The following is a 27,890-nucleotide window of genomic DNA, read 5'->3' on the forward strand; positions in this document are numbered from 1 at the left end:
AGCTGTGAGACTGTCTTATCCTTATTTAATCTGACATCATGGCAATGGCTTACAATATCCATCACCAGGAGTGAACCCACTGATTGTCAGCCACAGGATTAACACATTGCATCTTACAACAGGCATTTCCCAGACTGGTTTCTCTGAGAATGATTCACCCGCCACAAATCCTTAGCTCAGTTGTGGACTCTTTGTCAAGGCACCAGCTGGAACCACAACGCAGCAGTGGTGGTATATCTCTCTTCCAGCAGAGACACCCCACACTGTGCTCAGTGGTTCTGCACAAGGGCCGGTCAGTGGGTCTGGTGCAGTGGACTCATGATGGGCCACACTGGTCTGTTTGGCCAGGGCAGGAAATACATTGACTAGATGCTAACGGGCCGCTGTAATTTTCTGATTGAAATGACTGCGAGGGACAGTTCAGTGGTTGCTGCATTGGTCTTTTCCAGTCAGTTACATTTTGGGTGCATTTTCATAATTCACAGAAACCCGGTGGATGGAAAACCCACTTCACACACACAGCACTGCCTCAGCAGAGAGGGTCTTTCTGGTGCTAAGCACAGCATTTGTTTAAAAAATGTGTGATTTCCTTGATGCAGCATTTAAAAAAATATATGTAATTTCTTTAATGCAGTATTTTTGAAATGTAGGTACTGCCTGTAAATGTTGTTGTGATGTGACTCAGTGAAGCACAGTAAACAGAGTAACACTTGCTATATCTAAAATATATGCAAAGAAATAGCCTACCAGTTAGTGTAATTAAACAATTTATTGGAAATGGTTTTTCTAAAGAAGATACAATATTATATATATATATGCACAATATATCAGAATAAGATCATATTTCAACATGTAGTCACTAGGTGTTATAGACCTCTGATTATAATTCCACTCTACAGTAGAGCTGCAGATGAAGCACATTCACCTTTCTCTAGCCTTAAAAAATAGGCAGTAATTTCAGAGCAAAATTAAAACTGAATGGTATTTGGTTTATTAATGACTACAGACCAGTGAATGGCGGGTAATGATGAATGATGGCGAGGGATGTTGAGGGATGGCGAGGGGTGGCGAGTGATTGCGAGGGGAGGTGACAGATGGTGAGGGATGGCGAGTGATGGTGAGGGGTGGTGAGTGATGGCGAGGGGTGGTGACAGATGGTGAGGGATGGCGAGTGATGGCGAGGGGTGGTGAGTGATGGCGAGGGGTGGCGAGAGATGGCGAGGGGTGGTGACAGATGGTGAGGGATGGCAAGTGATGGCGAGGGGTGGTGAGAGATGGCGAGTGATGGCGAGGGGTGGCGAGAGATGGGGAGGGGTGGTGACAGATGGCGAGTGATAGCGTTGGGTGGCGAGAGATGGCGAGGGGTGGTGACAGATGGCGAGTGATAGCGTGGGGTGGCGAGTGATGGCGTGGGGTGGCGAGTGATGGCGAGGAGTGGTGACAGATGGTGAGGGATGGCGAGGGGTGGTGACAGATGGCGAGGGGTGGTAAATGATGGCGAGGGGTGGTGACAGATGGTGAGGGATGGCGAGTGATGGCGAGGGGTGGTGAGAGATGGCGAGGGGTGGCGACAGATGGTGAGGGATGGCAAGTGATGGCGAGGGGTGGTGAGAGATGGCGAGGGGTGGTGACAGATGGCGAGGGATGGCGAGTGATAGCGTGGGGTGGCGAGTGATGGCGAGCGGTGGCGAGTGATGGCGTGGGGTGGCGAGTGATGGCGAGGAGTGGTGACAGATGGTGAGGGATGGCGAGGGGTGGTGACAGATGGCGAGTGATGGCGAGGGGTGGTAAATGATGGCGAGGGGTGGCGAGTGATGGCGAGGGGTGGTGACAGATGGTGAGGGATGGCGAGTGATGGCGAGGGGTGGTGAGAGATGGCGAGGGGTGGCGACAGATGGTGAGGGATGGCAAGTGATGGCGAGGGGTGGTGAGAGATGGCGAGTGATGGCGAGGGGTGGCGAGAGATGGCGAGGGGTGGTGACAGATGGCGAGGGATGGCGAGTGATAGCGTGGGGTGGCGAGTAATGGCGAGCGGTGGCGAGTGATGGCGTGGGGTGGCGAGTGATGGCGAGGATTGGTGAGAGATGGTGAGGGGTGGTGACAGATGGCGAGGGATGGCAAGGGGTGGTGAGTGATGGCGTGGGGTGGTGAGTGCTGCTATATTAATGATCTCATCTGAAGAGACTATGTACATTACACACAGAACTGAAGTAAAGACTGGAATTAAAAACACTCATCATTTAAAAAAGGTACACTCCAGAAGGGACTGTCAGATTGTGATATTTTTGAGGAAGATAAAAAAAATTAAGCGATTAAACATTTAGACTGATATGGGCAATATTTTTGTGCTTCACATACAGGAGTAGTGTCTCTCAGTACGGCAACAGGCTGCTACCTTTACTAATGCAACATGCCAGATGTCGTAATGCTCCATCCCATGCCTCTAATGAGGACCAGCGGTGATCCATTCTGAGTGACTCCATTACAGTTTGGCACAACATCATAGCAGCCTTTGGTGACGTTGGCATGGTGTTAAAGGCAGTCCTGCACTAACAGGTTGGCTCATGGAGGGCACCACCGTTGCTGAATGTCTGTAATCGTGGCCGTGGGGTCACTCGGCCAATGCTGCGTGGGTAGGGCCCAGTGACATTCAAAACAAAAAACACAGTTTGGTTTTCTCTGATTGACAGCTGTGTTGAATGTTTTTAAAGAACAATGTTTTTAAGGAAATCCTCATTTTCCGTCTCTAGATAAGTCAGGTCTGTGGGCAGAGCCTCATCTTCTGTCCAGAGCCTTCTTTCCAGTGCTGCATCCTCTGGGCTAAGCTCCTCCCCTTTAGTCAGGACATACAGGAAGTAGTGGAAGGTTTCTCCGTAGTGGTAGTGTTTGATGGACCACCTGTACTCAGTGCGAGCGTATAGTCTCTTGCGGAAATGTGGCTGAGCAAAGGTCACCGACACAAAACGCCCCCCAGGTTTCAGGACTCGACTGATCTGCAGAAAAGGAAAAAAATAAATCTGTTACACCACTAGGCACTATTTAGATCTGTGTGCCAAGGCTTGGAAACCCATGGTCAAACATCCTACAAACCTCCTTTCCAAAATAATAGGGACGCTGCGTAAAATGTACATGAAATTACTGCAATTATGTGCAAATCATTTAAACCCTGTATTTAACTGAAAACAGTATAAAAATATTTTGACGGATTAAATGTAGAAACCGAGAACATTTATTGAAAAATTGTTTGCCCGAATTTAATGCCAGTAACATTTTTCAAAAGCTTTGGGATGGACATGTTTACCCCTGCGGGGCATCACTTAAACATAAAAGACATGAGGAGACCAATTGCTGTGGTTTTAAAAATTTACTTATTGTTTTTAAGATTTACTCATTTGTGAGGGCAGCGCAGCAGTTTCACTTTAGGGAAAAGAAATATATTTATTGATCCCTTGGGGAAACTGCTTCTTTGCATTTGACCCAACTGTGGCAGCGAACACACAAACACACACTAGGGGCAGTGAACACACACACAGCTGGAGCAGGGTTATGTGACCACCTCGGCGCTCGGAGGCAGTTTGGAGGTTGGCACCTTGCTCAAGGGCACTTCAGCCGTGAATTAATTTTCTCTCGTCTGTCCCAGGAACTGAACCACGACCCGCCAGCCTCAAGCTCACCTCTTTAACCTCAAGGCCATGGCTGCCCCTGACCTTGTTTAGTCCAAATAATAATTAAAGTCAACACAGTAGTAAGAACAACCTTCGTACTTTAATTTTCAGGGAGGAATTGCGTTAGAAATCTCAGAAATGTTGTTCCATCCTTAATGTCTGAAGTTGTACAGATAACAAATATCTATTCATTTACAGATTTATATCTTATCTGTTTGGATAAAGTGAAGAGCCAATTTGAGAGTGTTTCTTTTGGAATTCAGAGGTTAAGCAAAAGAAGTAGGTGTGTGTGTGTGTGGCCAGCTGGTAGGATGTGCTTGAAGCGATTGCCTTAAATGACTCTGCAGAAACCTCCTGCCTCGCCACTTTCTGAGTTACCATGGAGACTGAAGAATCCACAGCACTGAGCTATCTATCTGGGTCACGACACACATAAAATAAACAACAACAACAGAGAGGAGAGAAACAGTGAAAATGCTGTATTAATGAAAACTTGTTGGTTTCCAAGTAAGTTAGATGGTACAGGGTCATAACAGGATTAAAAGCTAATTCCAGTTTGTGTGGGTTTCCTCCGGGTGACTGTCTGTGAGGAGTGTGGTGTGTTCTCTCTGTGTCTGCGTGGGTTTCCTCCGGGTGACCGTCTGTGAGGAGTGTGGTGTGTTCTCTCTGTGTCTGCGTGGGTTTCCTCCGGGTGACCGTCTGTGAGGAGTGTGCTGTGTTCTCCCTGTGTCTGCGTGGATTTCCTCCGGGTGACTGTCTGTGAGGAGTGTGGTGTGTTCTCTCTGTGTCTGCGTGGGTTTCCTCCGGGTGACTGTCTGTGAGGAGTGTGGTGTGTTCTCCCTGTGTCTGCGTGGGTTTCCTCCGGGTGACTGTCTGTGAGGAGTGTGGTGTGTTCTCCCTGTGTCTGCGTGGGTTTCCTCCGGGTGACTGTCTGTGAGGAGTGTGGTGTGTTCTCCCTGTGTCTGCGTGGGTTTCCTCCGGGTGACTGTCTGTGAGGAGTGTGGTGTGTTCTCCCTGTGTCTGCGTGGGTTTCCTCCGGGTGACTGTCTGTGAGGAGTGTGGTGTGTTCTCCCTGTGTCTGCGTGGGTTTCCTCCAGGTGACTGTCTGTGAGGAGTGTGGTGTGTTCTCCCTGTGTCTGCGTGGGTTTCCTCCGGGTGACTGTCTGTGAGGAGTGTAGTGTGTTCTCCCTGTGCCTGCGTGGGTTTCCTCCGGGTGACTGTCTGTGAGGAGTGTGGTGTGTTCTCCCTGTGTCTGCGTGGGTTTCCTCCGGGTGACTGTCTGTGAGGAGTGTGGTGTGTTCTCCCTGTGTCTGCGTGGGTTTCCTCCGGGTGACTGTCTGTGAGGAGTGTGGTGTGTTCTCCCTGTGTCTGCGTGGGTTTCCTCCGGGTGACTGTCTGTGAGGAGTGTGGTGTGTTCTCCCTGTGTCTGCGTGGGTTTCCTCCGGGTGACTGTCTGTGAGGAGTGTGGTGTGTTCTCCCTGTGTCTGCGTGGGTTTCCTCCGGGTGACTGTCTGTGAGGAGTGTGGTGTGTTCTCCCTGTGTCTGCGTGGGTTTCCTCCGGGTGACTGTCTGTGAGGAGTGTGGTGTGTTCTCCCTGTGTCTGCGTGGGTTTCCTCCGGGTGACTGTCTGTGAGGAGTGTGGTGTGTTCTCCCTGTGTCTGCGTGGGTTTCCTCCAGGTGACTGTCTGTGAGGAGTGTGGTGTGTTCTCCCTGTGTCTGCGTGGGTTTCCTCCGGGTGACTGTCTGTGAGGAGTGTAGTGTGTTCTCCCTGTGCCTGCGTGGGTTTCCTCCGGGTGACTGTCTGTGAGGAGTGTGGTGTGTTCTCCCTGTGTCTGCGTGGGTTTCCTCCGGGTGACTGTCTGTGAGGAGTGTGGTGTGTTCTCCCTGTGTCTGCGTGGGTTTCCTCCGGGTGACTGTCTGTGAGGAGTGTGGTGTGTTCTCCCTGTGTCTGCGTGGGTTTCCTCCGGGTGACTGTCTGTGAGGAGTGTGGTGTGTTCTCCCTGTGTCTGCGTGGGTTTCCTCCGGGTGACTGTCTGTGAGGAGTGTGGTGTGTTCTCCCTGTGTCTGCGTGGGTTTCCTCCGGGTGACTGTCTGTGAGGAGTGTGGTGTGTTCTCCCTGTGTCTGCGTGGGTTTCCTCCGGGTGACTGTCTGTGAGGAGTGTGGTGTGTTCTCCCTGTGTCTGCGTGGGTTTCCTCCGGGTGACTGTCTGTGAGGAGTGTGGTGTGTTCTCCCTGTGTCCGCGTGGGTTTCCTCCGGGTGACTGTCTGTGAGGAGTGTGGTGTGTTCTCCCTGTGTCCGCGTGGGTTTCCTCCGAGTGACTGTCTGTGAGGAGTGTGGTGTGTTCTCCCTGTGTCCGCGTGGGTTTCCTCCAGGTGACTGTCTGTGAGGAGTGTGGTGTGTTCTCTCTGTGTCCGCGTGGGTTTCCTCCGGGTGACCGTCTGTGAGGAGTGTGCTGTGTTCTCCCTGTGTCTGCGTGGATTTCCTCCGGGTGACCGTCTGTGAGGAGTGTGGTGTGTTCTCTCTGTGTCTGCGTGGGTTTCCTCCGGGTGACCGTCTGTGAGGAGTGTGGTGTGTTCTCCCTGTGTCTGCGTGGGTTTCCTCCGGGTGACTGTCTGTGAGGAGTGTGGTGTGTTCTCCCTGTGTCTGCGTGGGTTTCCTCCGGGTGACTGTCTGTGAGGAGTGTGGTGTGTTCTCCCTGTGTCTGCGTGGGTTTCCTCCGGGTGACTGTCTGTGAGGAGTGTGGTGTGTTCTCCCTGTGTCTGCATGGGTTTCCTCCGGGTGACTGTCTGTGAGGAGTGTGGTGTGTTCTCCCTGTGTCTGCGTGGGTTTCCTCCGGGTGACTGTCTGTGAGGAGTGTGGTGTGTTCTCCCTGTGTCTGCGTGGGTTTCCTCCGGGTGACTGTCTGTGAGGAGTGTAGTGTGTTCTCCCTGTGCCTGCGTGGGTTTCCTCCGGGTGACTGTCTGTGAGGAGTGTGGTGTGTTCTCCCTGTGTCTGCGTGGGTTTCCTCCGGGTGACTGTCTGTGAGGAGTGTGGTGTGTTCTCCCTGTGTCTGCGTGGGTTTCCTCCGGGTGACTGTCTGTGAGGAGTGTGGTGTGTTCTCCCTGTGTCTGCGTGGGTTTCCTCCGGGTGACTGTCTGTGAGGAGTGTGGTGTGTTCTCCCTGTGTCTGCGTGGGTTTCCTCCGGGTGACTGTCTGTGAGGAGTGTAGTGTGTTCTCCCTGTGCCTGCGTGGGTTTCCTCCGGGTGACTGTCTGTGAGGAGTGTGGTGTGTTCTCCCTGTGTCTGCGTGGGTTTCCTCCGGGTGACTGTCTGTGAGGAGTGTGGTGTGTTCTCCCTGTGTCTGCGTGGGTTTCCTCCGGGTGACTGTCTGTGAGGAGTGTGGTGTGTTCTCCCTGTGTCTGCGTGGGTTTCCTCCGGGTGACTGTCTGTGAGGAGTGTGGTGTGTTCTCCCTGTGTCTGCGTGGGTTTCCTCCGGGTGACTGTCTGTGAGGAGTGTGGTGTGTTCTCCCTGTGTCTGCGTGGGTTTCCTCCGGATGACTGTCTGTGAGGAGTGTGGTGTGTTCTCCCTGTGTCTGCGTGGGTTTCCTCCGGGTGACTGTCTCGAGGGGTGTGGTGTGTTCTCTCTGTGTCTGCGTGGGTTTCCTCCGGGTGACTGTCTGTGAGGAGTGTGGTGTGTTCTCTCTGTGTCTGCGTGGGTTTCCTCCGGGTGACTGTCTGTGAGGAGTGTGGTGTGTTCTCCCTGTGTCTGCGTGGGTTTCTTCCGGGTGACTGTCTGTGAGGGGTGTGGTGTGTTCTCCCTGTGTCTGTGTGGGTTTCCTCCGGGTGACTGTCTGTGAGGGGTGTGGTGTGTTCTCCCTGTGTCTGTGTGGGTTTCCTCTGGGTGTTCCGGTTTCCTCCGACGCTCCAAAAACACACGTTGATAGGTGGATTGGAGACTCAAAAGTGACCGTAGGTGTGAGTGAATGTTGCCCTGTGAAGGACTGGCGCCCCCTCCAGGGTGTGTTCCTGCCTATATATATATACACATTGTGTTAATAATGCTCTGAAGGTAGATTCAGGTGGCACGGTTTCCATGGACTGAATGGATGAGTCTCAGTAGAAATCTGTAGTAGTGTGGTGTTATGGTAACTTTTAAAAAATGGGCCAAAGTGTGAGTGTATGTGTGTGTGCACATCCCAGGTGACAAAAGTAGTAGTCCAGCAGCTGCCAGAGGCCCTGGATAGATGGGCCACAGTAAATGTATGAGTCTGTGTGCCAGTGTGTGAGTCAGGTTTTATGGGGCAGCCTGAGAGACACAGATAGCACACTGCCACTGCCATGGACACTACCACCGCTACCAAACCAACATACACTCATGGGCTGAGAAAACACACTGGCTAAATGTGACACCGTTTCTCTCTAGAAACGAGTCTAAAAGTGTACACCTCGGGAACAAGAGCCAGTGTCAGCAGCAGTTTAACTGAACTGATCTCTCCTCAGAACATACACAAGCCCCTCAATGAATTAACCAGTGGCGGCTGGTGAAAAATATTCTAAATGAAGCTGTGTGTGCTGCACCGTCAGCTTCAACAGCCTTCCATTAAAGTCAAACACACACTACAGGACACCTCTGTGAAAATCTGTCATTTTTACTGACATTAAAAACCAATCAACCGATGAATAGTTTTCAAAAAGATCATAAACTGCATAGGATTCATAAGATTACATTACGTTACATTAATAACATTACGGACCGGTTCATAATATACATAAAACAAACCAAATAAGTTCCTTTAAAAATACGTCTCCTTTCTGCCATGAAAGGCTTTTAAACAAAGCTATTCCTGAGCTTTTTATTCAATAACACTTGCAGCACGTGAGGAAACTGAAGCATTACACACTCTGAGATCTGGGGGGTGTTTCAGCAGGATTTCTCAGTTAACCAGGTAACTTAAGCTCAAAGTTGAGGAATGTCCCTCTGAGGTATCACCCTCAGCTCTGTTCCTAATGGACTTTGGGCTTAAGTTATCTGGCTAACTGAGAAACCCTGCTTTGTGGAACACCCCCCGTTTAACACCACTGACATATTCAGAGATAAAGAGTTTGTAATTCCTCTTTATTTCACATAGAATATTAAACACACTGTATGTTCAAAAACAGGCTTTTCTTTAAAGTGTGCGGAGCTCAAACTGAAGAAGAACGGTGCAAAAATGCATTTATCAGCAGAAATAGTACACAAAACCTTTTTCTAATTTTCTCTGTCGGTGTCAATCATCCAGTCTTACTTTCAACTTTTTTTTCTCCCTCCCTCCCTCTCCCTCTCTCTCTCTCTCTCTCTCTCTCTCTCTCTCTCTCTCTCTCATCTGGGGGCTTCTGGGATTTCCCCCACTTGGTGATGAGATATGGAAGGTATTTTCCAACCCCACAGCAAGTTCCAGTCATGCTAACCCCTCCTGTATCACACACACACACACACTGCCACTGTATCACAGAGTGATGAAATGTCCTAGGATTTGGACACGAGAATAAACTAACCCAAAGATTACCAAGTCTAGGACACACACACAGACAGACACACACGCATGCATGCACACACACACACACACACATACACACACGCATGCGCACACACACAGACAGACACACACACACACACCTGATGGTGGTAAGGGTAGGAAAATGAATGTGTGTGAATATAGGGTGGGTGTGTGGCTAGAGAGGGATCATAGTTCAGAGCAGATTAAATGTCTTTACACACCCAAGCCTTATGACTGTGTTTGTAAATACACTGTAGCCCCCACGTCTATGTCACAGAACACCCCCTGACCTTACCACAGCGCTGCAGCACAGTGACACCACGTCAAGCTCACGGTGAAAGTTTTAATGAGGTTAAAGAAAAATCTTAAAATAATGAACCTGTACATTTTTTACCTTTGTTCTTACTCTCTCTATATAATATCTATAGATAATATATATTTTTAAAAACTGCCAACGGGTGCGATCAGAATCAGAATCACTTTACTGGCCACTGTGCTTTCACACACACAGGAATCTGTTCTCTGCCTTTAACCCAATCCATGCACCCGAGAGATGTGAGGAACTGTTGCTCTTTCCAGGGCGTGTTCCTTATTGGTGCCAGGGATTCTGGGTAAGCTCCAGACCCACTGCAGCTCTGCTCAAGACAAAGCAGTTACAGAAAATAAATCTCTCTCTAACAATTTGTAGACACTTCTTTTAAATGAGTAGTTTCCACTGCATTTGTTTAAACAGACGTCCAGCGTTCAGCGGCACACACATGCAGTAGAAAGGAAGAAGCTGAAGTAAGATGAGGAAACGCGGGTGGCAGGCACATGTAAGACCGGTGGAGAGAGGTGTTTGGGGATATGACGCCAAGTCTGTCACATCCCTGCAGTTCAGCATCAGGGGCTGGAAACTAAGGGCAGCTGCGAGCTGAGAGATAAGGACAGCACAGAGTAGCTGTGTAAAAGTGGGATGGCTGAGGTGTGTTTTAGGTTTGTGGAGGACAAGGCAGGTGACTATTTTTGTGGTTGTTGGTGCCAGTGGGGGCCAGGTACGTCACCAGGGAGACCAGTGAGGATCTACAGTGTGGTAGGGCCATTTTGTAAAGCCATTTCTGGAGGGAGGTGGGTATGGGACATCGGACTTCATTGGTGAGCCTTTTGGAGGCGTCATGGGCTTAATTCAGCAAATCACTAACAGAGGTCCACTTCACGACCCTGTGTGTGAAGATTTATTGATGCAGTGGGTGGTGTGGGTACCTCTGAGCTGTAATGAGTGACATTAGTTGCTGTTTGGATCATAAACGGCCACAGCAGCCACAGCGGTTAAATGCAACATTTAAATAAACACTTTTTTAATTACATTTTGAAAATGTTTCCACACTTCTTGCTTCTCTCCAGTCTGTGTGCGTTTGAACTTGCTCTAATGTGTTTACGAAGCCCCAGTGTCTGTAAATGGATAAAAAATCAAAGTGTCTGGGTCCGGTGCTAGGCTTTCTCTCTCTCTGCTCACGGCAGAGAAACGCCATCTGGAGGTTTTTAGACAACGGAGAGACTCCAAACGCTGAAAAGCACCAACCGAGATGAGGATGTTGCTCTATTCCTGCTCCATAGGGGGGTCACACTGACTTATTTTTACTGTTTCTGATCACTTAAGGTAAAACTTCACAGAGCTTCTGAATGTAAACAAACCAGAGAGAACAACGTTTCCCCACATTTAACTTTTTAAATTTTTTACAATTTGACTCTTATTCCGAATACTCAACAAACAAATGGAGTACAGAATTATAAATATCACAGCGGTGCAGCAGGCAGTGTCAGTGTCACACAGCTCCAGGGCTCTGGCGGGGGTTGAAACCCTACCTCATGTTTGTTCTCTCTATACATGGGTTTCCACTGCGTGCTAGGTTTCTTCCCACAGTCCAGAAACGGCTGTAGTGTATATGTGAGTGGTGTGTCCTGCACAGGACTGACACCATGTACGGGGTGTGTTCCTGCCTTGCACCCAATGATTCCCCAATGGTTCCTAGTAGGCTCCTGAACCGGATAAAACAGACAATGAATTATTTCATACATTTCAAATAGAACGTGTCCTTGCCCTCATTACCCTGCGCTGGTTGAGGTTCTTCCTGCTGTAACGCTTGGTTCTGTTCACAAAAAGCTAGATGTTTAGCTGATGAGCTGTATCTGAGGTGCTGGGTGAAGCAGAGACACATTTAACTTTGTGTACGTGACTCTCTGATTCTGTAAAGAGATTCGTTCTCCACTGTAATACACTGTGGTATGGGTCTTGCCTTCACAGCAGCTGCCAGTAAGTGTAAACAGAGGGATGTGATCGGGGTGATTGCACTAAACAAGGTTTTACTGCCATCAATTTAAGGAAACAGAGGTGAGAAACACTTTTTTCTGAGCTGTGGAAACAGAGTTTATATCTCTCTGGGTATAAACCTATGAGGTGAGAAACAGTCAAAACGTTTCATGAAGTAGGACTTCAGCTTATCCCTTATACTTCTTTCATTTTAAAGACATCATAACATTTCGTAAGTTCACGGCCAAACGAGTGAATCCTCAGGTTCTTGTTGCTATGCGCTTTAATGTAAACATTTCTGATCGTTACCGGGAACACGAGCAAACCTTTAAGATTCCTTTCTCTCTCTATCTTTCAATGGACGATGAGAGGATGACTCACACCTCACCCTCAAGTATGCACTGTGATCCTGTATCCAGGGAAACCTGTTGCTATGGAAACCCCTCTCTCTCTCTGATCTCTCTCTCACACACACACACACACACACACACACACACACACACCATTTCCTCCCCAACTGACACCACCAGAGACCTGGAGAGAGAAGATACAGAGAAAGCCTTGCAAACAAACACACACACACACACACACAGCAATGATAATAACCATTTCAAGACAGGGAGATACACAATGCAGTGTGACGTGGAGTCGCTCTCACAGACGCATCGTGACACAACATGAGAATAATCCACGGACCAAAAATATCCAACAAACATCATCCCAGGGTCAGCTTCCCTCTGACTGCCACTTCTCCCTGTGTCTTCACCAGTCTTTAGTTTCCTCAGTTATTTCTGTGTGATTTTTTTTAAATCAGATTTTGACTGATTTAGTTTTGAGTCTTTTGACTAAAACATGTATTAGTTTTAATCTCATTTTAGTCAAATATTTATTCTTAGTTTGGTCTAGTTTTAGTCACTGAATCTAACATCATTTGTACATCACACATTAAAAGTCAAAATTAAAAACAGATCCATAGGGGGGTAACACTGACTTATTTTTGCTGTTACAGTTACATTACTTAAGGTGGAACTGACTCTAAGTTCAGGAGAGCGCTAACTGCATGAAAGTAAACACAGATCGAAAGTGCTACAAAACTAAACAGCTCGAGTTACACATGAGTTTATGTGGGAATTCAAACAGTGAATAAACACTTACAGACGATTTACACGTCAGCGTCTATTTTCCTGAAACACTCCGTTCCACCTTAAAAGACGTGGAAATTCTGAAGGTAAAAAACAGAGAGAACTGCAGTTCCCCACAATCGTAGATGTTCCTTTAACATATGAATGACTCATTTCACATTCTCTGGTCTTAGTAAAGTCTGAGCGGTTTACACCAGAAAATATCTTACGCAATATTAACGTGAAAAGGAGGAGTAGGAAATATATAATAAACTGAATATATAATAAAATGAGCGTTTGGAGCAGTTTCCCATGAGGCCTAAGGTCACGATGCTGAATGCATTGGAGCAGTGGAACTGTGTTCTCTGGAGCACTGCAGCACTGTTCCAAAACATTTGGACAAACGTTTATGTGGCTGGATGCCTTCAAATCCTCACAGCAGTCTGTCAGCTATTATCACACTGACAAAGCCACAGTTTTTTTCTTCTCTGTTCATCTCTTTCTCACTGTGTTGGTCGATCTAACCCCCCCCCCCCAGGCATCCAGGTTTCCCATAGCAACCGTGCACCATGGTCGATATTAGCTGTGCGTTGTGATGGCAACAGTTTGATTTGATTTGGATGGCAGTGTGTGTGTGTGTGTGTGTGTGTGTGTGTGTGTGTGTGTGTGTGTAACCGTGACAGTCATTCCCACAGACTACTGCAAACACAGATAGAAACCTAGAACAATTCCTTAAATCTAGAACGCTGATATATTCCTTTTAAACACGTCGTCATTCCTGTGAAGAACAAAGTGAAACAGATCAAAATGACCAATGACTAATCAGAGCCATAAGATCAATAGAGACAAAGATCAAAGTGAGACAGAGTTAGACGGGGATCCGTTCACAGAATCTGATGAGTACACACACACAAACACACACACACACACTAACTAGGATAAGGGCTACAGACAAAGAATGAATGAATGAATGTTACACTGTTGAACATTAATGCATCTAATGTACCATTTAGTTAATTACCGCATTAGTGATGTATTTAGAAAAACCTGGACCAACGGTTTTAAAGGCAACAATCACACAGCAAAAAAACTATGTACTGTATATTATCTTTTAAAACTAGAGACTCAAAGCAGAGGAATAGTTCTGTGTGATGAGACGGTCACTAGCAATGACTACAAATCATGTGGGATTACATAACTTTTCAGCTACCCGTGTGTGTGTTTCTGTGAAACACTGACACACAAATACCCACATTATTTTAATGCAAGGAGAATCATAACCATCCTACACTCAACATCCACCCTCCAACTCCACACACTCATTAACCCTGTTCTGTGTTGACGGACTGGGAACATTTCTATGATGTTAACATCTATCTCACTGTTTCACTGCTTTCCTTTTCCTGACGCTGAAGGAGAGCTTTACAGAACGCAGAGGAAAATTAACTTGAAAAAAGGGAATTCATGTACCGTCTCCCTCCCTCTCCCTCTCTGTAGCGGTGTTATGTAAGACGTCCTGCGGCGCAGTAACGAGCCGCCTGTGCTCAGCCTTCTTTATTAACTTAAAGCCAAATACTTTGCTCATAAAACAGGAGCGCATCAGATTCCAATATGTATGTTAATGAATGTAATGTAATTGAAAAAGCTTCAACAAATAAATCATTTACTACACAACAGTTATTCCAACCGTGCGTTCTGATTGGCTAAGGAGAATCCTAACTGAAGCGTGTGATTACAACGTGGACTGTTCACGGTGCATCATTCCACTGAGAAATGGTTGAGAATTAATAAGCTCTTTGCTGTTGCTCCTAGTTTAACAGAAGCACAAAATAAATCAACAAAGTGTATTAACGTCTATAAGAAAATATTAGAGCGGCAGCCCACTGTGTCAGATTCTAGAGAAACACACTTCAAACCTTTGTTAAATGTGTTTTTCAGTTGACTTTCAGAGGAACAACTAAAGCTGTGGTGGAAAGTGATTTTTAAAACAATTCTTTAAGATACATTTAAAATGATTGTGTCTTTTAAGTCCACCTTATTGTTTCTTTATGACTCTGTGAGCTCAAACAGTCTGTGGTTAATAGTCTATGACTGTGGGAGGAGACCCATGCAGACACAGAGAGCACACCCAGCTCCTCACTGACTGTCACCTGAGGCAGGGCTTGAATCCCAAACCCCAGGAGCCTGGAGCTGAGTGACGGTGACAGAATAAAGAATAAATGGATGTCCAGGCTTCTGTGCTGTGATTGTGTTTACCTCAGAGAGCACTTGGTGTAGGAGCTTGCCGTTGTTTTCTGAAAGGTTCCAGGGATCTCTCTCGTCCACAAGCATGGCGTCCAGAGTGCCCTTCTCTATGACCACGTCGAAGGAGGCATCTGGGAAGGCCAGTCGGCAGATGTCCATACACACCCAGCTCAGACCTGCACAGCCCCAGTGCCTCTGGGCCATGCTCTCCACACACACACTTGAGTAGTCCACGTTAGTGATGTTGCCATAGCCGGCCCTGTACATATCCACACTCAGAGCACTGTTACCACAACCTGCAGGATTTGGGGGAGAGAGAGAGAGAGAGAAAATTAGTCAACAAGTGAATTGGGTAAAAATGAGAAAGGGATTAAAAAATGAAGAAAAGGAAGCGCAGAGGGAAGGCAGAAGTGTGGTGTAATTACAGCTGGTACAAGTGGATCATTCTCAGCGCTGCAGTGACACTGACATGGTGGTGGTGTGTTAGTGTGTGTTGTGCTGGTGTAGAGTGGATCAGACACAGCAGTGCTGCTGGAGTTTTTAAACCCTGTGTCCACTCTCTGTCCACTCTGTGAGACACTCCTCCCTCGTTGGTCCACCTTGTAGATGTAAAGTCAGAGACAGTAGCTCATCTGTCGCTGCACAGTGTGTGTCGCTCGTCCTCTAGTCCTTCATCAGTGACACAGGACGCTGTCGGCTGGATGTTTTTGGTCGGTGGACTGTTCTCGGTCCAGGCACTGAGGGGTTTAAAAACTCCAGCAGCACTGCTGTGTCTGATCCACTCTACACCAGCACAACACACACTAACACACCACCACCACGTCAGTGTCACTGCAGCGCTGAGAATGATCCACCACCACATTACACCTGCTCTGTGGGGGTCCTGAGCGCTGAGGAACAGGGTGGTAAGAGGATAATCAAGTATGCAGAGCAACAGAACATTTTGTGCTCCTGTGTGGTCAGTGGAGCTGAGAGAGTGGACAGTGGGTTCAGAAACAAGGAGGTGTACTGTGTACAAACATACAATTCTACCATTTATCTAGAACTTTTATCGTGTAGAAAACTGTCTTAAAAAATAAATTAAAAACATGTGACAATAAGTGTTTCTTCTCTTTTCTGCACATTTAACAGATCTATTCCAGCCGTGGCACGGGTGTGAGACAAGACGCTTTGATACCTCTGCTGCAGAACCATGACTAACACTAATTATCACTCCTTCATTTTGCTAATTAAAGAGTCTTTAACGAACAGAGTCTTAACAACAGCGTTAAAAACAGCTTCTCTCTCTCTCTCTGTCTGTCTCTCTCTCTCTCTCTCTGTCTCTCTCTCTCTCTCTCTGTCTCCATGTCTCTCTCTGTCTCCGTGTCTCTCTCTGTCTCCGTGTCTCTCTGCTCAAAATGCAACCCTTAATTCCTTAATTCCAGGGACACACACAGACATTTTCAGGGGCTGTTTCTTTAAACTAAAAAGAGCAAGCCTCATAACCCCACCCAGTTTAAACTGTCAAACAACATGTACCTAACCCTAAAAATGAATGATATTATAATCATACACAAGATAAGATGTAAAATATCCTATGCCAATCCATTAGAGCTTCACATAGGGCCCACACCACTCTCTTCCTTCCTGTAGCAACAAAAAGTCCTGTTGAATCCTACACCTCAACACTAGGGTTGCTGTGGCCGTTTATGATCCGATCAGCCGCCGTCTGTCCTTAACATCTACAGTTACTCACTGAGCAGAGCCCATGAACCCACACCACTCACTGCATCACTAGCTCTTCACAGGGGTCATCAGGTAGGAACCTCCTGTCGTTGTCGTGTTTCACTGAATTAAGCCCACAACACCTCCAGAAGACTCAACAGTGAAGTCTGACATCCCAGATAACTCCTTCACAGCTGCCCTTAATTTTGGCCCCTGATGCCGAACTGCACAAGCAGGGATGTGGCAGTGTGTCTGCGCACTTTAGTTTCTTCTTTTAAAATGCTTCATCGACTGCATTTTCAAATAGCACCATTAACTCTATGAAATAAACTATCCATTTACTTTTAAAGAAGTGCACCATGTCTGGCCTCAGTGCAGTAAACACAATGCACTCTGGGACCTGCAGCTTTTTCCTACATCCACCAGCAATTTCCAATCTCCTCCTTCCCCCAACCATCTACTAATATTTGTAGCCTGTGCACGCTCTCGGAAACATTCCCCCTCACACACAAGGCTAACAACTTTATTACTACAACTACTCAACAATGCATCCTCTATGTAATGGCATCCTCTAGCCATTTGCTGTCCATCTAACATGCTAAAATACTTAGCACCTGATAAAAAATAGCAATTTAACATTATTATCATTAATATAATTCATTCATGGTCTGTAACCCTTATTCAGTTCAGGGCGGCAGTGGGTTTGGAGCCTAACCGGAATCACTGTGCGCAAGACAGGAACCCACCCTGGAGGAAACCCACGCAGACACAGGGAGAACACACCACACTCCTCACAGACAGTCACCCGGAGGAAACCCACGCAGACACAGGGAGAACACACCACACTCCTCACAGTCACCCGGAGGAAACCCACGCAGACACAGGGAGAACACACCACACTCCTCACAGACAGTCACCCGGAGGAAACCCACGCAGACACAGGGAGAACACACCACACCCCTCACAGACAGTCACCCGGAGGAAACCCACACAGACACAGGGAGAACACACCACACCCCTCACAGACAGTCACCCGGAAGAAACCCACGCAGACACAGGGAGAACACACCACACTCCTCACAGACAGTCACCCGGAGGAAACCCACGCAGACACAGAGAGAACACACCACACCCCTCACAGACAGTCACCCGGAGGAAACCCACGCAGACACAGAGAGAACACACCACACCCCTCGAGACAGTCACCCGGAGGAAACCCACGCAGACACAGGGAGAACACACCACACTCCTCACAGACAGTCATCCGGAGGAAACCCACGCAGACACAGGGAGAACACACCACACTCCTCACAGACAGTCATCCGGAGGAAACCCACGCAGACACAGGGAGAACACACCACACTCCTCACAGACAGTCACCCGGAGGAAACCCACGCAGGCACAGGGAGAACACACCACACTCCTCACAGACAGTCACCCGGAGGAAACCCACGCAGACACAGGGAGAACACACCACACTCCTAACAGACAGTCACCCGGAGGAAACCCACGCAGACACAGGGAGAACACACCACACTCCTCACAGACAGTCACCCGGAGGAAACCCACGCAGACACAGGGAGAACACACCACACTCCTCACAGACAGTCACCCGGAGGAAACCCACGCAGACACAGGGAGAACACACCACACTCCTCACAGACAGTCACCCGGAGGAAACCCACGCAGGCACAGGGAGAACACACCACACTCCTCACAGACAGTCACCCGGAGGAAACCCACGCAGACACAGGGAGAACACACCACACTCCTCACAGACAGTCACCCGGAGGAAACCCACGCAGACACAGGGAGAACACACCACACTCCTCACAGACAGTCACCCGGAGGAAACCCACGCAGACACAGGGAGAACACACCACACTCCTCACAGACAGTCACCCGGAGGAAACCCACGCAGACACAGGGAGAACACACCACACTCCTCACCTGGGGGACACTACTAGTTGCTCCACTGTGACGTCGCCTGTATTAAATATGAATAATAACTATTATTCCTCTTCTTTTTCAGCAGTAAATCAAAGCATCAATCAAAATTCAGATAATGACACTAATGCCTTTGGAGAAGTGAAGATTTTGTGCCTTTTATTAATATAATAAATGATAGGATTGTGTGTTCTTTTAAGGGGGAGAGAGGGAATCTACTCAAAACTAGTCACCACCCCCCAACAACACACACACACACACTTTGTCATCAAGGACATCCCGCATCTCCTTTCCTTCCCTCTCCATGACATCATGAGCTGCCCACGACCCCTGACCTTTCTCTATTTCTGCGATGGCTACAGCAAAACATTTCTGAAGCTCCAGCTCTGTCTGGACATCAGCCATCAAAACACATTCCAGGACGACCACAACACGGTGTTCCCCCTCTCTCCCTCCCTCCCACACACACACACACACAGACAGACCTAATTCACCTTTTCAAAATAATACTCTTATATATTCCTAAATACCTACACGGGCCTTACCCTGAACCTGAGCAGGACACTGGTGAAAAGCCCCAAAGTTAAATTACAGACTCTGATGCAGAGGATCTGTTACATTTTACTTAATTCTGCTGAAAACAGCTATTGGTAATTTTTACCATCAGGAGGCAGCAAAGGATATTCACACAAGCGATTATTTCCATATTTATACGTTTTCTATCAAGTGCTACGTTGTATGACGTGTAGGAGCATTCAGATTCAGGCCACTAGGGGTCAGTGTATTGGCAGTAAATTAAAAACAAACAAAGACTCACTGGAAAAAAGGTTTACTGCCTCTTTAATTATAATTTTGATTGTTTCTTGATATTTTTTAGATTTATGGCCAAGTTTTACTTCACCTTACAGTTGACTGCAAAAGTTAAAGCACCCTGTCAGATCCTACTGAGTGTGTGGAGAAGGGCCCTTAAACTGCATTTGTCACTTCATTAGCAATGGCTGAAATTACCCTATTGACTGATACCAGTGAAGGAAAGTGAGAGCAGTGATGGCAGCCTTGGAACAGGGGTGTAAAGAAATGCACAGACACTTTAATTATCTTAAAGGATGGGTACTGTGTCTTAATTAAAATCGCAAGACAGTTTGAGCCCTGTAGAGACCAGGAGTCCACAAGGGCACAGTTAGCCACAGTCTCCTGTCATCGTTAGCCCAATGCTAACTAGTGCAGTGATGCGTTAGCGAACATAACAGATAGCTGTTCAGCTAGCAGCGTTAGTTTACTTTACAGGTTTAGTCCTGACCCACTTTTACTGGGAGACATTGTGAAATGGATATTTCACATGATATATATGATGTATATTTCTATACAACTGTGGCTGTTCTTTCTGGTTTGTTTACGTTTAGAGGCTCTGTGTCTTTTCAGGCAGAACGGTGTGTTTGAGGGAACAAAAGATTGTGTGAACTACCACAGAAACTCACTTGTAACCTATGTTTACGTTCATGCAGTTAGCACTCTCCTGAATTCTGAACCTATTTCAACTTGAGTAATAACTAAAGCAAAAATAAATCAATATTACCAATCTACCGAGAAGGAATAAAACAGTATCCTGATCTTGTTTCATGCTTCTCAACATTTGAAGGCTTCTCCATTGTCTAAAAATTCCAGATGCCTTTTCTCCAAAGTGAGCAGAGAGAGAGAAAGCCTTACACACCGAACAGACACATTGTTTTTTACCCATTTACAGACACTGGGGCTTTGTAAACACATTAGACTCCATAGTCCTCCGGAGTTAGAAAGAAGCGGTGGCCTCAGGTGTCTCTGAGGAAGCATATGTTCACCCCAAACCTCTCGAGGCTGGTGGATTTGAAGAACTGAAAAAACTTTAGGCCTAAAGTAAGAGAGAGGCAGTACACTGTCAGAAAAACTGTCTCGGTGGTGGTATTAACATAATTATTCCTTACTCTACTACAATCGTAGATATTACAACAGTGTTGCTTTCACACGCCCGGTTCATCTCCAGGGCTTGTTTTGTTTTCTTGTATTCAGAAGCTGGGAATGGGGGCAGATAACAGGTCTCAAGGCCGTGAGCAGGAGCCTCCAGCAGCAGTCTTCCCCCAGCGTCTCTCCGGACTGGAAAGCAGTCGTTTATTCAAAGGAAAAGGCAGGTTTGCTGTTTACAAATCATTTGTGATATCTAGAGGAAGGTGTGTCATGTGGCGTGTACAGAACCAACGGCCACATCTCACACACAACACTCAAATATACAGCAGCTGTCATCATATTAAGAGCAACACTTCTCATATTGCTGTCAGTGACTGTCGTAGCTAGTCCACGTGTCACCTCTGCACATTTACCACGTCTTCAGCAAGTCCAGAAAAAAACCCTTGTTCCATCTCCATCTCTCACCCACTAACCTCCCTCAAGACACACTCTCACACTCACCTTCCTTGATATGGTGTGTGTGTGAAGTGGAGTGAGTAAGGAGACGTGAGGGAGAGCACAGTGCAGAAACCCTGAGGGCTTTGCCTACTATCCTGTCTCTCTCTCTCTCTCACACACACACAGTGACACAGAGACCTGCACGTACACACTCATAAACATGCTCTCACACACACACACGCAGACAGATACAGACAAACTTGTTCAGACATTTGTAACTTCAAGCACAGTCTCACACACACGAACACACACAAATGCATAGTAACATGTACGTATACAAACTACTGCAGATATATACAAACAGATATGGCGTGTGTGTGTCACAGTGAGAGAGTGTGTTTGTGCTGAGCATCCTGGTTGATTTGCAGAGCGTGTGATGCACTGGGACAGACTTTACATGGAAACACTTTAAATTCTCATGAAATTGGAAATCATTTCTTTGTATTTTCTCAGTTTAAAAACCTAAACTAATAAAAACTGATTTAGTTTATTGACTGATTCAGGACCCTAACTTAAACATCATATCAGCTCCAGCCCTGCACTGGTTATAAAACTCTTACTGACGTATAGAGCCATGGTCTCGCCCCTAAATACCTACAGTAACTTCTACTGTTATGAGCCTGATCTCTGTAAAATAAAAGACACAGTGTGTTATTTCATATCTATACAACGTTTACACATTTACTAACAAAGTGATTGTCCCTAACATCGCTCCCAAACCACTGCTTTAATTCCCCTGTGATCTGTGCAGTTATAATCAGCTGAATCTACCACTGCTTAGTTACAATCGCCCACAGATTCCTCAGGTAATTCACTTTCTAGTTGCAATTTACTCTTTAAATGAATTCATTTAAATATATTAAAGCTTAATATAATTTTGTCTAAACTAAAGAGGCTGTAAATAACAGTCAAATAAAGCAGCGGTGTGAACACACACTCAGTCCGTCTCTCCCACTAATCTGCTGCTGTCTTCACACCTGCACAAGTCCTTCACAAAATCTCACAAACACACACACAGCCCTCTCTCTGCAGCTGATGCTCCGGTTATGGGAGGGGAGTCCATATATCAGTCAAGCTCTGTTTCCCTGGTAACACTGTTTAATACACCAAGCAGGAATATGAGAGAGAGAGAGGCAGAGAGAGAAACAGAGATAGTGAAAGAGTTAGAGACAGAGATAGAGAAAGAGTTAGAGACAGAGATAGAGAGAGAGAGAAAGAGAGAGAGATAGAGGGAGAAAGCATTAGAGAGAGAGACAGAGAGAGAGACAGAGATAGAGAAAGAGTTAGAGACAGAGATAGAGAAAGAGTTAGAGACAGAGAGAGAGAGAGAGAGACAGAGAGAGAGAGAGAAAGAGAGAGAGATAGAGGGAGAAAGCATTAGAGAGAGAGACAGAGAGAGAGACAGAGATAGAGAAAGAGTGAGAGAAAGAGAGAGAGATAGAGGGAGAAAGCATTAGAGAGAGAGACAGAGAGAGAGACAGAGATAGAGAAAGAGTTAGAGACAGAGATAGAGAAAGAGTTAGAGACAGAGATAGAGAAAGAGTTAGAGACAGAGAGAGAGAGAGAAAGAGAGAGAGATAGAGGGAGAAAGCATTAGAGAGAGAGACAGAGAGAGAGACAGAGATAGAGAAAGAGTTAGAGACAGAGAGAGAGAGAGAGAAAGAGAGAGAGAGAGGGAGAAAGCATTAGAGAGAGAGACAGAGAGAGAGACAGAGATAGAGAAAGAGTTAGAGACAGAGAGAGAGACAGAGAGAGAGAGAGAAAGAGAGAGAGATAGAGGGAGAAAGCATTAGAGAGAGAGACAGAGAGAGAGACAGAGATAGAGAAAGAGTTAGAGACAGAGATAGAGAGAGAGAGAAAGAGAGAGAGATAGAGGGAGAAAGCATTAGAGAGAGAGACAGAGAGAGAGACAGAGATAGAGAAAGAGTTAGAGACAGAGAGAGAGACAGAGAGAGAGAGAGAAAGAGAGAGAGATAGAGGGAGAAAGCATTAGAGAGAGAGACAGAGAGAGAGACAGAGATAGAGAAAGAGTTAGAGGCAGAGAGAGAGAGAGAGAGAGTTAGAGACAGAGAGAGAGAGAGATAGAGGGAGAAAGCGTTAGAGAGAGAGAGAGAGAGAGATAGAGAAAGAGTTAGAGACAGAGAGAGAGAGAAAAAGAGAGACAGAGTTAGAGACAGAGAGAGAAAGAGAGAGAGAGAGAGAGAGAGAGAGAGACAGAGGAGACAGAGAGAAAGGTGGGGGGACTGCAGTATCTTGAGCCCTCCCTCCACTCCTGGCCAATCAGACGAGAGGAGGAGAGGAAGGTGAACAGAGCAGTGAGATGGTGGCGAGTTCTGGAGTCTGCACTTTCAGGACCATGTTTCAAAGACCCAATGTGACTGTGATTGAAGCAGATTATTTTTAGTTTTATTTTTAGTATATTTAGTATTTTGAGATTTATTTTACTCAAACAGTAATAATTTAAATATGTGTTTATTATATTCTATTACAGTTAGTTCTCACATGGCTGAGATCCTAGAAGTGTCGTTATTACAAGATAATTATTCCCTCCACCTCCAAATGACCCCCACCCCCCCCCCCCCAAACACACACACACACACTACAATGTCATCCATATTTCCACGTATCTAAGTGTCAGTGTCATAAAAACATGAAACTGGAACTGCTTCCTCCTTTTATGCAGTTACACCCATGTGGGTGGGGCTATTACAGAGGAGACTCTGCATAAAACACACACACATTCTCTCTCTCACACACACACACACACTCACACACTTCACAGCTCTTCCATTCATCTTTCAGCTCACATTCACTAATAAACAGTACGACTGTGATCTGGCTTCATGCAATGCCTCAGTAGTGCAGCAGTAGGGCCTATGTTTGTATGAGAGTGTGTGTGTGTGTGTGTCTGTATGTGAGTGTGTAATAATTACATCCTCAAAATGGCAGCCAATATACACAGGATACAAAGATAAAAAACCCTTGGTGTAAGAAGATTTTCTCTGTGGGGGAAAACATGACGGTGATTTTTGAAAGCTTTTCTTTTCTTTTTTTCTCTTTTCAAAAGAGAAAATGATTAAGGTACAGAGATACAACTAAAGTACGTTCAAACGGATTCCTGAGAGTACTGTAGACGCTGGATAGTTATAATCTGTGAACTGCATGAGTGTGTGCTGCCCTCTGATGGACTTGTCCTTCGCCTGATCGTCACCGTTAGGCTCCAAACACCACAAGCCTCAGCAGGATGAAGCACACACAGAAGATGAGCTTGTTTACAGTGAGCTGCATAATCTGTACCTGATAAATGAGTGGTTTATGACTGTGTCTGAGTCACGGAACTAACACTAATCACTGCATTTGGAAATTCGCAAAAGAAAATGTGGGTGAATTTGTGAATTTCTGAACTGACCTGGAGAGGCATGACCTTACACTGTCATCACCTTTGACTTCAGCCCAGTCCTTCGACAGTCCACCGAAATGTTACATAAGTAAAGGTGCTGACTGTAATCTCTAATTAGAGAGTAAACCTTTCTGTATTATGGTGGTCAATGCAGGTCGGACATTTCCGTCATTTCTCTTGTAGCGTCTGAGCAGCCGTGATGATGTCAACCCCTCTGCCGACTGTTAGTTACGTAACCGGTCAAAGCTGAACGTCACAAACACAACCCGAGGCTACAGCAGAGCACAGCAAACCCCTGCCAATCACAGCTGACCGCACAAGACAGAGGGAGAGAATTCCTTTCATGACAATCCTCAAGCCACACAAGGGTCAAAAGGTCATGTGGGGAACATCGTGTTATATACATATATCTTAATTTATATTGGAACAAAGCTCTTCCAAAGAGGCCGGACGGTCTGGGCATCGGTCCTGACAACACATCTGGGCTACAGTCAAACAACTGGACGTCACATTGTGTTTGAAGTCTTCACCGAGGATTTCTATTGGTTCTGCTGAGGTTTTGTGAGGTTGATATATGGAATATATATAGAACTTCTAACATGACTATCTCCTCCATTAAATGTTATCTCTGCATGAGTAAAGCAGGCCGATTCCACCACTGACACAGCGTCTCGCTGCAAAACCAGCCAATCAGAGCACAGCTCCTCACACACAAAAGACAAAAACAACGTATTACATCTTAGGCCAAATACAGGTTTGTACATGTGGGTGTTTTCTTCGGGACTGAAGTCTTATACATTCTATGTGCCTGCTTTAATTAGCTTTGTTTATACCTGTTGTTTTGCTTAGATTTTCTTATGTACGGTGACCTTGAGAGTCTTGAAAGGCACCAAAAATGTATTATTATTATTATTATGTAAACATTAGGGAACATTATTTAAACATCGGGGCAATTGATATTCACTAGAGATGCAACATCAGACCAAATGTAAACATTAACACGGTCACGTTACTTAGAAATTCATAAGTGTTGGTACAAACATAACCACGGTCACTGAGATCTGATCATACTCCATCCAAGAAGCAGCTGGCCATTCTGGAATAAATTACATTTTCACATAGCTTTTATAAACTCTTATAAACGTCTCTGAGAGATAGGACTCCCTTGGCATCCTGTAAAGTCCACGTATATGTAATAAACTCTTGGTGATGCTTGCTGTGTTAAGGGCTCATCAAAACAAAACTCAAAGTTTTCAAACCTCAGCAAACTTGACAAACGCATTACATTTTGTTGTAAATTCTTTCATCTATTGTCTTGGGTGTGGCCAGTGGACTCAACAGCGCCCCCTTAATTTGTTAAAAAAGTCTTTGCCAATGCTCCCCAAGTTTTGTAGGAACATAGTGCAACACATAATACAAGTGAAGACAACACAATACACAGCTCAGACAGTACAACGTGTGCAGACAACACAGGACTAACAATAAATACAGGAACATCAAACAGCACAGCGGTGGAGTCCTGAATTCTAACCAGGACACAGTACTGAGAACATGGAAACTTCTGCATAACTACAACAACAGTGTTCAAATATAGTATTTTTAAAGACATTGACTGGAATTCAAGTATGTGTGTGTGCGTACGCTCATGTATGAAGAGAGTGTGTGTGTGTGTGTGTGTGTGTGTGTGTGTGGAGGTGTCTTTCCATATGTTTCTCTGCCACAGAACAACCACCCAAACAGGCTTCAGGTTCCTGCTCGTCCCTCAGCAAGCATTCGGCATGTTCCCAATTGTCTCACCTCCATGTCACTGGTGACCACTGTGACGGAGCTTTGACTAGAAATGCTAACTCTTCACCTGGGACTGATCGTTATTCACACAGATAATAAAAGCTGTGAATACAGAATGTACCAGACCTGGTTTGGTCTGTACCTCATTCCTGGTCCTGGGATCCACCACCCTGGAGAAAATTCAGACCCAACACACCACGCTCTAATGCTGCATTGGAGTGATGTTGGAAACTGGGGAATACCACTTTTCCGACTTGTGAACTGCACCAGAACAGAGCGCCGCCTGGAGGTTGTGGGTTCGATTCCCGCTCCGGGTGACTGTCTGTGAGGAGTGTGGTGTGTTCTCCCTGTGTCTGCATGGGTTTCCTCCGGGTGCTCCGGTTTCCTCCCACAGTCCAAAAACACACGTTGGTAGGTGGATTGGCGACTCGAAAGTGTCCATAGGTGTGAGTGTGTGAGTGAATGTGTGTGTCTGTGTTGCCCTGTGAAGGACTGGCGTCCCCTCCAGGGTGTATTCCCGCCTTGTGCCCAATGATTCCAGGTAGGCTCTGGACCCCCCGCGACCCTAAATTGGATAAGCGGTTACAGACAATGGATGGATGGATATTGTTACGCCCCCTGCTGTACGCTTTCTTAATTTCACAGTTAAATTTCAGTTTATATTCAGGTTCCCTTCATTTAAGTTTAATTTCAATTGGAATCGATAAAGATCGATAACTAGAATCAATCAGTCAGTCCTAAAGGGGCTTGGCTTCGCATTTTATAGTTGTTCACCTCAGTCCATCACCCACTTCGACTGTGGAAAGGTGTTTAATTGTTGTCTTGTTTGTATCAGGAGTTTGCTGAGAGCAGGGGAATGTCTGAAATGTGGGGTTAGGACTGAGAAGCACTGGACTGGAGTATTCCAGGGGTATTCTCTGTAAAAGATGTAAACCATCAAATGGAAAGTGCACTGTTAAATGTGAGTACATACCCAGCATTAGAATGTTTTCCTCTTTTCCCACGTGCTGAACAAGAAGGTGCTGGAATTTGTAGAAATCTCCAAACCACTCAAAACTCTCTTCCAACTTGTATCTCTCGTTCCAGTATTTCACGTCTTTATATTTGGTGTTGGAGTCCGGTAAACACTCCATACTCCTCTGAAATAACAGCTACCGGCTCTAAATGAACACAGCTGAGGGTTTAACACGGAGCTCAATGCTTAGGCGCGGAATATTATCTGAAAAAAAGGTAACACACTGGGTGAGTGCTTATGGGTTGTTAATGCACATATTTCACTTCAAACAGAAGCAGCACAGTGTGGAGTGCTTTAGTGTCGTCCTCACGACCGCAGCAACATGTGCGCGAACTGCGCATCACTCACAGGCTGTGTCTGAAACAGAGGGCAGCGACCTGCCTGGCTGTCTTCACTGCCTCATAGGTCAGTGCCTTCGAAGGCAGTTGTTTTAAAATGAAGCTTTTTGTAACGGAATCACGCTAGAGACAGGTTTTAAAGGCAGAAACGCTTCACCATGTTTCCAGGACACCGGTAAACCCACAGTGCGCGCCAAAACAACTACAGTTTTGAAGAAACATAATGCAGACAGGGTTTTATGCAAAAGATTATTTCAGACACGACAGGGTTAATCCCTCAGTAGGGTACTGCCTCGGTAGACAACACTCTGCTCGTTTCAGACACAGACACAGCACTTTTTTTTTTTTTTTTTTTTTAATAAGAGTCCCTGCACTATTATAGTTTGGTCTTTTGCGTCTAGTTTGTGACAAATAATTATTACA

The 27,890-nt window shown here is 46.3% G+C and overlaps 1 protein-coding gene across 1 annotated transcript; it reads right to left on the minus strand.

Moving 5' to 3' along the window:
• Positions 1-1,833: 1,833 nt before the first annotated feature.
• LOC136675957 (EEF1A lysine methyltransferase 4-like) lies at positions 1,834-27,413 on the minus strand. Its single transcript, XM_066652785.1, has 3 exons — positions 27,088-27,413; positions 14,849-15,132; positions 1,834-2,993 (listed from the first exon to the last, which is right to left on the minus strand). Exons 1-3 carry the CDS (start codon positions 27,245-27,247, stop codon positions 2,706-2,708), a joined length of 732 nt encoding a protein of 243 aa, XP_066508882.1. The 5' UTR covers positions 27,248-27,413; the 3' UTR covers positions 1,834-2,705.
• Between the last annotated feature and the right edge of the window lie 477 nt (positions 27,414-27,890).

The sequence above is a fragment of the Hoplias malabaricus genome, chromosome X1 (assembly GCF_029633855.1).
Source record: "Hoplias malabaricus isolate fHopMal1 chromosome X1, fHopMal1.hap1, whole genome shotgun sequence".
Lineage (NCBI taxonomy): Eukaryota > Metazoa > Chordata > Actinopteri > Characiformes > Erythrinidae > Hoplias > Hoplias malabaricus.

Excerpts from the sequence above, each read along its gene's own strand:
- LOC136675957 (XM_066652785.1), bottom strand. The coding sequence starts at position 27,247 with ATGGAGTGTTTACCGGACTCCAACACCAAATATAAAGACGTGAAATAC. Across the intron at positions 15,133-27,087 it reads GGAAAACATTCTAATGCTGG|GTTGTGGTAACAGTGCTCTG; the intron begins GTATGTACTCAC and ends CAAATCCTGCAG. Across the intron at positions 2,994-14,848 it reads TACACCAAGTGCTCTCTGAG|ATCAGTCGAGTCCTGAAACC; the intron begins GTAAACACAATC and ends CCTTTTCTGCAG.